Genomic DNA, 13733 nt, shown 5'->3' with positions numbered 1-13733 from the left:
GAACATGTTCAGTTCGAAGGGCACTGCGCACAGCATAGGGAATAAGGGAACATCGATACATCACTTCACAGGAAGTGGAGAGCGATGATCACACACCCAACTGTCATTTCGCGCATCAGGTCATCACCAGTCAGAACGGTCATAACTAACGATGGAGGAGTTTACGTATGTGTGTAAGTAATACATTTCGCCATTGTTATACAAATGACAGTATTTTTAACGGTTATTGTTGTGAATATTACATATACTATTTTTGATGATTATAATTTACCTCAGTGAATGCAGCCAGCTTAGCTAGTTTGTGAAGTAAAGTGATTTTATTTTAGGTAGTTGTAAAATAGTGCAATATAATTGTAAATATATAATATAATAATAAAAATTAAAATATGAATGTAGTCCTATATATATTTGTTATATCATAATCTGCGCGACTCCGTCGTTGACTTTCTTTGATGACATTTGCTGGGTGTTTCTAATGAGCGGTTATTGTCAGTGAAGTCCACTTCAACTGATATACCGTGCTCAGGGAGTAGGGGAGCAGTGAACACTGCATATGGACCCTGTCGAATGGAACGCACATTAGATGTGTAAAAACAAGTGGAAAGCGCGAGTGCGCCGCTGTCTCCTTTCGCTTGTTCTCCTGTGGCGTCTGGCGTTGCTATGCGGCAACCATGAACTGCGCTCTCCATGATGACAAGATCTGTGTCTGAAATCGCTCCCTATCCACTATATAGTGCACTATTTAGGGTGTCGGCCATTTTGTAGTGGTGTCCGAATTCTGAGTGAACGACATCATTCCCTACATTCTTCACTACTTTTATCCACAATCCTCTCTGAATTCGAGTGTACATACGATGTACACTTGCTGAGACACTATTTCCCACAATCCATCACGATAAGGCGATTGAGCGCGAATGAAAAATAAACAAAAATGCCACCATGGCAACGGTGCACCCGAGTTAGAAAACAATCATTTATAAGACCAGACGCCTGGTTATTTATTTATACATACCGTTAATGTCTATATTTGAAAAATCAAATGTGTTGTGTAGTGTTTTGTTCTCTTTTATTTTCACATATAAATTAAAAAAGTAAATATATATGACAAGCAAGTGTTTTATTATCTTTTTTTTTAATCAAATAACGCAATAAACGTGAAAAATACATACATACAATGGTTACATACAATTCACACAGCCAAAAAAAGGAAATATAAAAAATGGGTAGGTAATGTTTATGACAAATTGTCTGAGCTCTCTCGGCGCGTGATAATTATGTCAGCGTCCAAATTCTTTGCTGATGTAGTGCACTCAACTGCCATTCACTATGTAGGGATTAGTGAACGAGTGAGCGGTTTCAGACACAGCTAAGGAAGTATCAGCAAAAGATTACTAGATTTCTAGCCCTTGCATTAGCTTTACTACTAGATATATTTATGGAGATGAAAAATAATAAGGCGCCCTGTACAGCTATGATCAGCTTTTCGGCCGAGCATTCAATGTTGTTACGCTGCAAGCTGATGGTTCGTTGCTGCCGCGCTCTATCACTCGCACACCATAAAGAGCAAATTGTTTTTTAATGTTTCAATTTCGTGATTAAAATGACATAATTAGGAAGCGGATAATTTCTTCATAAACAGCTCATTATGACTCAATGTTAGAATGCTGCACCTACACTCGATAGTGTGAATAAGATCAGCGCAACGCAGACCACTGCATTGACAGGGTAAAACACATGATCTGTCTACGGCTAGGGCTCAGCGGAAGATAGAAAATGCCGGTCCAGCGCTGATTGAGGAATTAAATTCGAAAATAAAAGACAGTTTGACATCTTTTTTCTCGCATTCTCGCATTTTTTCTCGCATCTATCCACTACCTGCTAACGTAAGTGCACTGCACCCGAGCAAGCACACTTTGCAGTTCCTCCGGAAATGCATTTTTCTAGTTTTATTTATTTACTTATTTAATATTGAATATTTGATATTCAAATAATATTACTTGAATAACTATTAGGAATTGTGTGTCATTATAAGAGTTTGATATAAATATGTTAATGTTACATTTTTATTACTATTTATTTATTTATTGTTTTTTGTCTTTTCCCCCTTAAATCATATGTAAAAGTGTCTTTGTACTTTTTGGTTATTGTTCTGATCATGTGTGTTTTTAAGCTATGTGTTGGTGGGTATTATCACAAAAGAAAAAAAGTAGAATATTTCACTAAAATATTTGTTATTTGGACATTAGATGTGCCTTATTTAGAATTTTAAACCTGTGTGTATTTTTATGATAGCAATGACTGTAAAGGGACTATTGTAATGGGGTAAATCAAATGTAGGCTAATATACTGTCAATTACTAAGCTCAGATTCATCTTACCAGTTATACCTTACCATATACTCTGCTTTTGTAATTATTTATTTTTAATGTTATCTATCTATCTATCTATCTATCTATCTATCTATCTATCTATCTATCTATCTATCTATCTATCTATCTATCTATCTATCTATCTATCTATATTGTCTAATTTATCATTGTAGCCTTATTTAAGTTGATTTTCTGTATACTGTGTATTTATTTTTGGACTAATAGTGGTTAATAAAGTCCAATAATGGTATGAGAGAGTGTCAGTGGTAATATCATTGTGTTCCTATTGGTCTGTGTTAGAGGATCTGTGTAACAACTGAGGCTTAGCCTGACAGTTAGCCTGCCCTGGACCAGGCTAGTTTCCCAGCATAAGTTGCCAGGGTAACTGAGTTTGAACTATTTTAAGTTTGCTTTATGAAACCGAATCTACCAAAAATAAGCCTGACTAACCGAAATAAGCCTGGCTTATACTCTAATCTTGGTTTATGGAACAGCCCCCTGGAGATCCTCAAAGTCTCTCCATTTTTATTGTTCATCGTTCCCTATTTACCCCTAGATTAAGAGGAAAATGTAAAAATAACATACAATTAAATAAGCACGGAATACCACTATGGCCATTTACACACCCTGAAAGTTACCTCAGTTTTTGGAACCAAAGGTTGAGGTTAAAAATAAATAAATAATGAATTTAATTAAATTAATTTTGAGATTATACAGGTTTACATTAAGCAGGTAGTTGCTAAGCTTGGTAAGTTTTAACCCTTGTGTTATGTTGGAATTCTGTGCACTCCCCTTATGGTCCGGGTCAAATTGACCCGCATTGGATTCAATATAATTCCTCAAAAATCACACTATGAAAAACAACAAAGATTCAGGTACAAACTGTAAACTTTTAATATCAACATTTGTCAAATATTCCAAAAAATATATATCTGAAGATATGGTTTAATGAAAATGTTTTTTAACCATTTTTTAAAACTGTTTTGCTTTGACAACATTTGAATATACATTATATTTATATATATTTGAATATAGATTTTTTTTGTTTGTTTTGCTTAGAACATCATAACTGAACAATTAATCAATTAATCTGAGCTAATTTTTCCTGCAGTCTATGTCGAAGTCTCAAGATATTTCAGATATCTTGAATATATAAATGAGAGCTTATTTTACTATCTGCGTCTGTCAAAGATTTTCATTTGTAATTTGCAATTAACTCTGAACACCATGATTTAGCTTTTTCAAGTGAGTTTGGTTTGGGTTAGAGCACTTTTAGATACACTTACACTTTAGAACTGGAGTTGATGCCCAGTTGATACATAAAATAAATGTTTTTATGTTGTGTCTACAGTTGCTTTTGACTAAGCCTGACTACGTCAGACTTCCTACTTCCGCTCAATTTCATTTCGCTTCTGTAGTCAGTCTGAGATAGCAGCCTATCTTTCAGTTTTCCAGCGGCCTTCGGACGGCCGGGCCAATCAACGAACAAAGAGCGGGCTGAGAGCCGTGACGTAGATGCTGATTGTACCATGGATGCGTAGATTTACTTCACATAATCTGCAAAAGTCGTTCACAGCCATGTTTACTCCGGTATTTCGCACGATGGTTTTGTTTTCGCATCATACATGTGTTTACAGTGGAAGTTAGATGCGGCTGAGCATGCGCATAACACACGCCATAACCAAACGTCATGTGATTGGCTTACGGTAACCAATGATTTTAAACTTCAGACAAGCGACCCCTGCGAGAGAGAAAACACTTTTCTATTATGCCATTCCAGATTCTGTCTACGAAGCAAAGCGAAGTAACAGAGTTTGGTATTACCAGGCTACTTTTGAATAGCCTATGGGGGTCAAATTGACCTGCGAACATCACAAACGTAATAGTAATTTTGTTTGTATATGTAAAAAAAAAAAAAAAAAAAAAAAAAAACACCAGCATGTTGAAACTTTGCATGCATGTTCATGAAGATAAATGCAAAAAAGTCACAATATATATATATATATATTTTTTCAAGCTACCTGAAATAATATTAAATCTATATATATATATATATATATATATATATATATATATATATATATATATATATATATATATAAAGATTTAATATTATTTCAGGTAGCTTGAAAAAATAAATGATAGGTCATTTTTACCATCTGTGGCTGACAAAATATTTTTCTGTATTGAAATAAGTGTGGAAAACCTATTTTTTTAGCTTCATAAGGTAGTAAAAAAATAAAATAACAAAGTATAACTGAGAAATGTTATTATTTTGGGTCCGTACAGTTGCCTTAGAGCGTTAAAATATGCGGGTCAAATTGACCCGCGGACATCACGAAAGGAACAGTATTTTTGTTTGTATATGTCAAAAAACACCAGCATGTTGAAACTTTGCATGCATGTTCATGATGATAAATGAGAAAAAGTCACAAAATATCAAGAAAAAAAAAAAACATAGGTTAACCAGTATTTCCAGCAACTATAAAATCTGAACGGGTCAAATTGACCCGCAACATAACACAATATGTATACCAGAAGTTTCTTACAGATGCTCATTTTTGTACTGTAGGTACATACATTTCTTGGTATATTATAACTAAGGTAAATATTATTCTATTGTGTCAGGCAGGACAGATATATGAGAGCAACATGTCGACTTCATTAGCAATGATAACAGGACCTGGGTGAATATGTTCACGTAGAAAGTGACAGGACGTCATCTGCCAGACATCGATGTAGATTACTCCGTCAATATCTCGGAACATCTCCTGCATCACTGTATTCAGCTGCATTGTATACCAATCACTTTGAAAAATATCCTGTAACAACACAGATCAGTAACAGACAGTACTATAAGCATTAATATTAACTTGGTTTAGACACACTACATTGTTTGTATTTTCTACCAGAAACAGTGCTGAGTAGGTTACTTAAATTTTTGTCTGTCACCTGTTATAACAGACATTAAACTTTAATCTAGGGGGAAAACAAGGAATAGTTCATTAAAAAAAAAAAAATTAATTCATCTATGTTTCCTTATATTTTATGCTGAGCTGTCTCTATTATTGAACAAAAAAGTGATTTATAGCAGAATGTCCAGTGAATGGTGACCATTTTTTCATGGGAAGAATAGTTACATTTCAGTCTGTTTCTCGCACAGTGCTTGAATCATATGGACTACTTTGCTTGTACTCTGGTACCCATCCACTTTCATTCTGCAAAACCATGGAAGACAATCATACAGGTTTTTAATGACAGGATATTACTGAAACACCTTTAAAGGGATAGTTCACCCAAAAATGAAAATCATGATCATGATCTGTCATCATTTACTCACCCTCAAGTTGTTCCAAACCTGTATGAGTTTCTTTGTTCTGCTGAACACAAAGGAAGATATTTGGAAGAATGTTTGTAATCAAACAGATCTCGGTCCCCATTGACTACCATAGTAGGAAAAAATATATACTATGGTAGTCAATGGGGACCGAGATCTGTTTGGTTACAAACATTCTTCCAAATATCTTCCTTTGTGTTCAGCAGAACAAATAAACTCAAACAGGTTTGGAACAACTTGAGGGTGAGTAAACGATGATAGAATTTTTGGGTGAACTATCCCTTTAAGGGATGGAATTTGGCATGAATTGGATAATGAAGTGTCACCTCAGCACATGCATATTTGTGTTTCTAGACTTTAAATATAAAGACAGCAGGACAAATGTACCATTTCAAATACAAGACAGAAAAATGACTGAAAATGGAGTAGGATTGGAAAATGAGCAATTGTACCTTTAATCCTGCAGTGTTTCCAGACTTGATGATGACGGTAGTCTCTGGTGCACGACTCAACAATGCAACAACAGACTGACGGATTTTGGCCACTTCATGCACGTAAAATGTTATAGGGTGAAAAACCAAGTGGGCAAAGAATGTGAAGACAACGACTGCATGAGGACCACCAGCTATTTCATCAATATCATTGCTGATATAATGCAAGTCAGTAATGAGCATTTTAGTAAATCGCAAAGGAACACCGTGTGGCCTCCAGTGAACAATTATATTATTTTTCAATTCTACAGCCATCAGGGGTCCACAAAAACGAGGAGTGTGGAGGTCCATTCTTTTTATGTCTGAATAAGATAAGTAAAACTTACATTAGACTCATTGCTTGATTTATTTCTTAAACAACTTTGCAAAGCTGATTTTATTGTACACAGCAGCCCCCTAGACATATGGAAATATGGCACTTAAGGAATAGTACTTAAAATTGTAATTCTGTCATCATTTACTCACTCATATTGAATGTTTGAATGTTGATGAGTAAATTATGACATAATTTTCATCATGGGGTGAACTATCCCTTCAAGATGCACTGACTCATTTGCATGTCTGAATGTCATTGCATTAGATGCAAACAAATTCTTTTTAAATTTTAGCGATTACATGTTGCAATGAGGAAAAAAATTACAGTGTAATTTTTAAGTGTGACCTATTTAAGTCTTTACAAACAATTGTCACTTGGTTTAATATTTTGTTGTAATGGCAAGACATTCATGTATTTGTTGATGAAGTATCCAAATAATTTCTGTAAGGGCTTCTGTATATTTCAGTTATATTACTTTTATGACATCAAGTCTTAAAAAACATAAGAACATTTTTAAATAATCCCCCGCCACCCTCCCATCAATGTCATTTATGAACAACTTGCCTGGCACTTTTCTTTCTAAATACTCAAACCACTGCCTTATGGTAGAGTCTCCCATCAAGTAGACAATCTTGTTTTTAAGACAATTTCCCATTTGTGAAGAACTGATCTTTTGGGTGTTGCACACAAAATAATTCCAGACGTCTTTCAGATAAAACCCTGCAGGAACTGGTTTTGTCATGCCAGATCTGCATCTCTCCATTGTGCCTAAAGCAAAGAAACATTTACCTGAAGAGACAGTGCCGTAATTATGCAAATTCTCTTGCATACTAACTACATTTGATTTTAGATTATATCGGTCCTTATATATGAACATACCAATGCCTGTAGTGTTGGGAAGGACATTTATGATTTGTGTGTATCCAGTAATAGCAACATTTGTTAATGTCCTGTAGAGAGAGAGAGAAAAAAAAAACATCTTCCACAGTTTTTCTGGTTTTACAATTCCTCTGTAATTCATTTTGAATCCTTTCCCACTTACTTTGTGAAAATTTGCTTCTCAAAAGGATTTAATGGGTTTTCCAAATCTCCGAAAGAGTGATGAACCAGTTTGTCACAAGAAAGTTTCTTTGGTCTCTCACACTGCCACACTGTCCCTGTTTTTATATCCTTATACTCACAGCAGCAGTCGCCTTTACTCCAACTTCCATCTGCACCCCACTTAAGATTGCATTGTACTACTTCACTGATCCTGGTTTTATTGGGTCCTGGCCCTTCAAAATAGCCATTATAGTGGCTGCGTGGGAATGAGGACTCCCTGTATTTTTTAAGAATCTGCACAAGCTCACTGGAGTGCTCTAGACGTACATAAACTTGTGCCTGACCTTCCCAGGGCAGAAGAAGAGCAACAGAGTAAGTCCCATTACAGTGATCCACAACCTCCCCGTACACACTCGCCTTCAAGAAGAATAGAGAAGGTTAAGTGTAATGCAGAAAACTAATGTCTGTAGGTAAATCCAATTTTAAAGCATATAAAACTTTAATTTATAAAATGTTGTAAATAAACCATTGACAGGCAAATTAAACTCAGCTAATCAAGCTCAGTGTCTTAATTTTTATAAAAAGAAATATTATTTAAAACAAAATTAATATAAAACAAACACACCTTTAGCTCTGAATTGAATAGCTTTGCTTGGAAAAAATCTCCTCCATATCTTTTCAGGTTCTTGTTGTGGTCTCTGGCTGTGATGGTAACAGAGATCTTTTCTCCCACTTTGTAACTCTCATTGAGTCCCACAATAGAGAATGTTGAGTGGACTGGGCTTGTGCTCTGATCCAGCTGAGTGATTTCTTGATCTGGACCAGGCCAGTCCAGAGCCTTCTGTAGCTGGTCCCACTCCTCTTCACTGATTCCCATGTCATGAGCAGATATTGTAGATGAAGAATTATTATTTCGAGGAACTGGTTTAGGTCTGGGGGTCTGAAATGGTCTTATTTGGATCCCACCATTCAATCCCCATAGAGCCTGGAGAGGACCAGAATATCAATCAGACCAAATTCAGTTTTTTGTTCTATATATAAATTATTTATTTATTGTAGATAAAAAATAATTTCTGGATAATACTATAAAAGTTATGTGGATCTCATTTGCGGTTGGTGAAATCATGCACAAAGTGTGAATAGGTCCTACTATGTAGCGCTAGCAATGCCATCATGGGTTCAAAAGCAAAGAATTGTCTCTACTCAACAAGTCAAAAAGGAACATCAAAGGGACCTTAGTTCTCATCAAGATGGCTGTATGTTCGACATTTTTATCTGCTCTCCACTACTAAAATAATTATGAGAATACTTCAAAAATGAAGTTTGTCTTTTTTTCTTCTTAAAATACTTTTAATCCTAGATAAATATGCAGAAACAACTATAAGTAACCTTGAACACTATGAACACAATGGTCTGTGGTGCTTCACTGAAATTTTTTTTTAGTCAGTTTAACTTGAAATGTACTTCATGTGTTAACATCTACAATAACTGGTTTTGTTTAAATGTAATAAATGATTTTAGGTTACTCATTATAACCGAATTTAACCAACCTGAAAAACAAGGTTTTACTGAAGCATAATAAGTTTTACATTTGGAAATGTAAAAAATTGTAGCTTCATCGGAATGGTACAAAACCTGGTGACTTTTATGGCACTTGGTATATGAACACACAAAAACGTAGGGCATGCTATGAAAAGGCTAAATGGTCGTAAAAAAAAAAAAAAAAAAAAAAAAAGTCACACTCATGGTCTTCGTGGCCAAAAATAACTGCCATAGAAAATGAATAGGAAATTGTCAAAAATAAACACAGAATGAGAATGAGAATATTTTTGTGTGTACAATCTACAAATCAGTCACAATGCAGAAAAAAGTTCACAGCAATGAAGGGATGAAATCAAGAGTGCAAAACAGACAGACTCACTCACACACACACACACACACACACACACACACACACACACACACACACACACACACACACACACTCTCTCTCTCTCTCTCTCTCTCTCTCTCTCTCTCTCTCTCTCTCTCTCTCTTTTATTGAATTTTGATGTTACTTGTAACAAAATGTTTTCTCTGTATTCAGGTTTGACTGTAGTAATAATAATGCAAAAATCTAATTTATTATTTCTTTTTATAAACCTTGACAAAAAGTAAAAAAATACATTCAAATCTTAAAAGTATTTTTGTCTAAAAACTACTAAATTTACAAGCCTCTCTATTATCCCTATTAAACATCATATAGATTTTAAAATATTGCTGATCACTTACAAAGCACTAAATGGTTTAGCTCCCCAGTACTTGAGAGAGCTCTTAAAGGGGTCATATAATGTCATTTTGTACAAGCTAATATGATTCTTTAGGGTCTAAACTAAAAGTTTGTAATATACTTTAATTAAAAATTCCCATTAATATTGTAAGAAAACACTCATTTTACCTGGTCAAAAACAGCTCTGTTCTCTTACGAGAGGTTCTCTCGTATTGCGTAAGTACAGCTTACGCTACGGGAAAGTCTTCTTTCTTCGAGATCTGAAGCCAAAAATGATCCTTAATTTTGTATTCATTGTCAACGCAGTGCGGCAGCTGGCAGACCATGGCAAGCTGTATAAGCGACGGCAGCTGCTTAAGCCTACCAGTGAGCCCTGCGTGACGTCACACCCAATGAGGGCGCTTCGCGCCCTCCACACCCTTCTAACCGTCAAGATGGGTGTGGCCAGTGTGTATATAAGGAGGGCTCGTAGGCTGAAAAATCAGATTTTCTTGTCTTCAGCGAAGCTCTTCGCATAACTGGATCTTGAGAGCCGCCGCCGTTGAAACCAGCGACCAGCAAGCCGCCTTCAGCCATCCGTGCCTGCTACGCTATCCGGCGACATATCCTTTTATTACTGCTGTGGAGACACTTTCTCTCACTGTTCTAAAAGAGCACTTTTTCCTGCGGCTCGTGCCGCGCCCCGCTCAGCAACGGAGACCGCCACCTCTTCGGCGCTCTCTGCCTGGGCCGCGAGCACGCTACCACCGCACTCTCTACGGGCGGCTGCCCCGAGTGCGAAGAACTTTCAATGTCGACCCTACGGGCAAGAAGAAGCGCTGCTCGCAGAGACCACCGGAGACTGATGTGACTGAGGAGCTCGCCGGAACCTCTCCCTCGAGCTTCTCTCTTGCCCTCTCCGCCCCCCCTCCTGGCCGCTTAACTGCCGGCTTTTGCCCGCGCCGCCGCCACGTCAGGGGGTGAGGCGAATGAGATAGACACCCTCCCTCTGTTTGAGCCACGCTACTGCGCCGCTCACAAGGGATGGCAGAAGTGGACGGTCTCGGAGCGAGCTTCCTCTCCCTCTGTTCGAGCCGTGCAAACTGCGCCGCTCACAAGGGATGGCAGAAGCGGACGGTCTTGGAGCTCTCTTTACGTTACAAGAAAGCTACTCCGTCCTCGCGCGTCACTCACCGGCGAAAGGAGAACAGAGTGTTTTCGTCCCGCCATGGCCGGCCCTACCTCCATTTCTCACACATTTCTCAGTCCCCTCTTAAGTTCAGGCGACTGGAATTGTTCACATTGCAGAATACGAGCCTGTTATAAATACACGCAAAACGCTCACACATAATAATAATAATAATAATAATAATAATAATACATTTTATTTATAATAAAATGTATTATTATTGTTTGACTGTCCTAAACTGGCTTTGGACGCTGACGAGTGAACGCTGGCATGACCTATTGCCGCTGCTCGTTCGGAAAACTTTGAACTTTCATCCAATTTTGTATTGATTTTGAACCTAAGATGCCGCTACAACTGTTTTTATGTTTCGTTTGTGTCTGGTTCCTCCTGCTACCTGTTCACCTGCCAGTGACGGGTTTATACCAGTACACAATTACTGACCTGATCCGGCTTCGACGTCACTTGCTTGGCCCCCCGCCAGCCGTACTCCATCTCCACCCGGACATCATCTACCATCCCCGGCGGAGATACAACCACCGAGGCTCCCGTCGGAATCTTAATTCTCACAGCTCTACAGCCATAAATTCCATCTAGTCCAGCTCTCGACGCCCACGCTCTGTCAGCCGTGCCGTCAACCACAACGTGTTAGCCCGTCTAAGCCGGTCGGCTAACACTTCCAGCTCTGACAATACTCCACTCAAGTGCGCTCTTCTCAACGTTCGTTCTCTGTCAAACAAGGGACATATCATCCGGGATCTCATCACTGACCGTGAGTTAGATTTTATCTGTTTAACCGAGACCTGGCAACAACCTAATGACTTTTCACTGCTCAACGAAACTGCTCCACCTGAATTTGTTTACAAATCGCAACCCCGTGGCACCGGCCGGGGAGGTGGTCTCACGATGTTTTTCCGCGAGAAGTTGAAAGTCTCGCCAGTATCCACACCTCAAAGTCACTTTTCACTATTTTAAACAATATCACTCAACCACAGGACGCTTTGCCTCCCCATTTGTATACAAATTTCTTCTGTAACTCCATCATGTCATTCTTCACTGCTAAAATGTACAATATCCATCAACACCTTGACTCCATTTCACACCATCTTCACACCTTTGCTGACCTTCATCCACCCACACACACTCTCTCTTCTTTTCACCTGCCCTCCCTCTCAGAACTCACCGAACTCATTCAGAAATCCAAACTGTCCACGTCAACTCGACCCTCTACCTACACATCTTGTCAAATCCTGCCTCCCTTCTCTGCTCCCCATCATCTCGGCCATCATTCACTCCTCTCTCACCACTGGAACTGTCCCTACATCCTTCAAAACTGCTGTCATTACACCTATCTTGAAAAAGCCTGGTGCGGACCCCTCCGATTTCAACAACTTCCGTCCTATTTCCAACCTACCTTACATTTCCAAAATCCTTGAAAAAACAGTTGCCACTCAAATCCATTCTCACCTTTCTCATAACAATCTCTATGAACAGTTCCAGTCTGGTTTCCGCCCACTCCACAGCACTGAAACAGCACTTATAAAACTCACCAACGACCTCCTCATGGCAGCTGACTCTGGACTACTCACCATCCTAATCCTCCTTGATCTGAGTGCGGCCTTTGACACCATCTGTCACACCACCCTCCTCAATAGACTGTCATCCATTGGTATTGCCCACACTCCACTAAACTGGCTCAAATCCTACCTCACTGGCCGCACTCAGTTCGTTCAGCTTAAGTCATTCAAATCCACTCCCTCCCTTGTCACTACAGGTGTGCCCCAGGGCTCTGTCCTGGGGCCCCTTCTCTTTATCATCTACCTTCTTCCCCTTGGCAATATTCTCCGTAAATTCAATGTTACTTTCCACTGCTACGCGGATGACATCCAGCTCTACCTCACCACAAAACCCTCAGTCACTCTCCCACCTACTACCCTCACCGATTGCATTGCTGAAATAAAATCCTGGTTTACTTAACAGTGTTCCTTAAACTTAACAGTGATAAAACCGAGGTTCTCCTCATTGGCACCAAATCCACATTATCCAAAACCAACAGTTTTTCCATCACAACTGATAACTCCTCCGTCTCACCTTCCCCTCAGGTTAAGAGTCTGGGTGTCATCCTGGATAGCACACTATCATTTCAATCAAACATCAATAACATCACCTGGTCAGCCTACTTCCATTTACGTAACATTATTCGTCTTCGCCCCTCCCGTACCCCCCACTCTGCTGCCATTCTTGTCCACAGCCTTGTCACCTCACGTCTAGACTATTGTAATTCACTTCTCTTGGGCCTCCCTCACAAATCCCTCCGTAAACTTCAATTAGTCCAGAATTCAGCTGCCCGAATCATTACCCGAACCCCCTCCATCTATCACATCACTCCTGTCCTCCAGCAGCTCCACTGGCTCCCTATCCAGTCCCGTATCCAGTTCAAAGTCCTCTTGCTGACATTCAAAGCCATCCACAACCTCTCACCCCCTTATCTATCTGACATCCTCCATGTTCCCACTCCATCTCGCTCTCTCAGATCCTCCTCCTCATTGTACCTGTCCGTCCCACCTGCCCGTCTCACCACAATGGGGAGCAGAGCATTCAGCCGCTCTGCTCCCCGCCTTTGGAACTCCCTTCCACCTCATCTCAGAAATATGGACTCATTCCCTCATTTCAAATCTGGACTCAAAACCTCTGTTTAAACAAGCCTATTCATTGTAACATCCATTCATCTGTAATTCTAATTGAT

The 13733-nt window shown here is 38.9% G+C and overlaps 1 protein-coding gene across 1 annotated transcript; it reads right to left on the bottom strand.

Annotated features, from left to right (window-relative positions):
• Positions 1–4992: 4992 nt before the first annotated feature.
• Positions 4993–11506, bottom strand: LOC308682419 (NXPE family member 3-like; the record flags this gene model as incomplete). Its single annotated transcript, XM_081352128.1, has 7 exons — positions 4993–5190; positions 6158–6498; positions 7077–7280; positions 7392–7462; positions 7555–7970; positions 8179–8538; positions 11432–11506. 7 exons carry the CDS (start codon positions 11504–11506, stop codon positions 4993–4995), a joined length of 1665 nt encoding a protein of 554 aa, XP_081208254.1.
• Between the last annotated feature and the right edge of the window lie 2227 nt (positions 11507–13733).

Source organism: Scardinius erythrophthalmus, assembly GCF_964197995.2.
Source record: "Scardinius erythrophthalmus genome assembly, chromosome: 22".
NCBI lineage: Eukaryota > Metazoa > Chordata > Actinopteri > Cypriniformes > Leuciscidae > Scardinius > Scardinius erythrophthalmus.
Note: the sequence above shows the minus strand (reverse complement) of the source record. Positions and strands in the feature narration are given on the sequence as shown.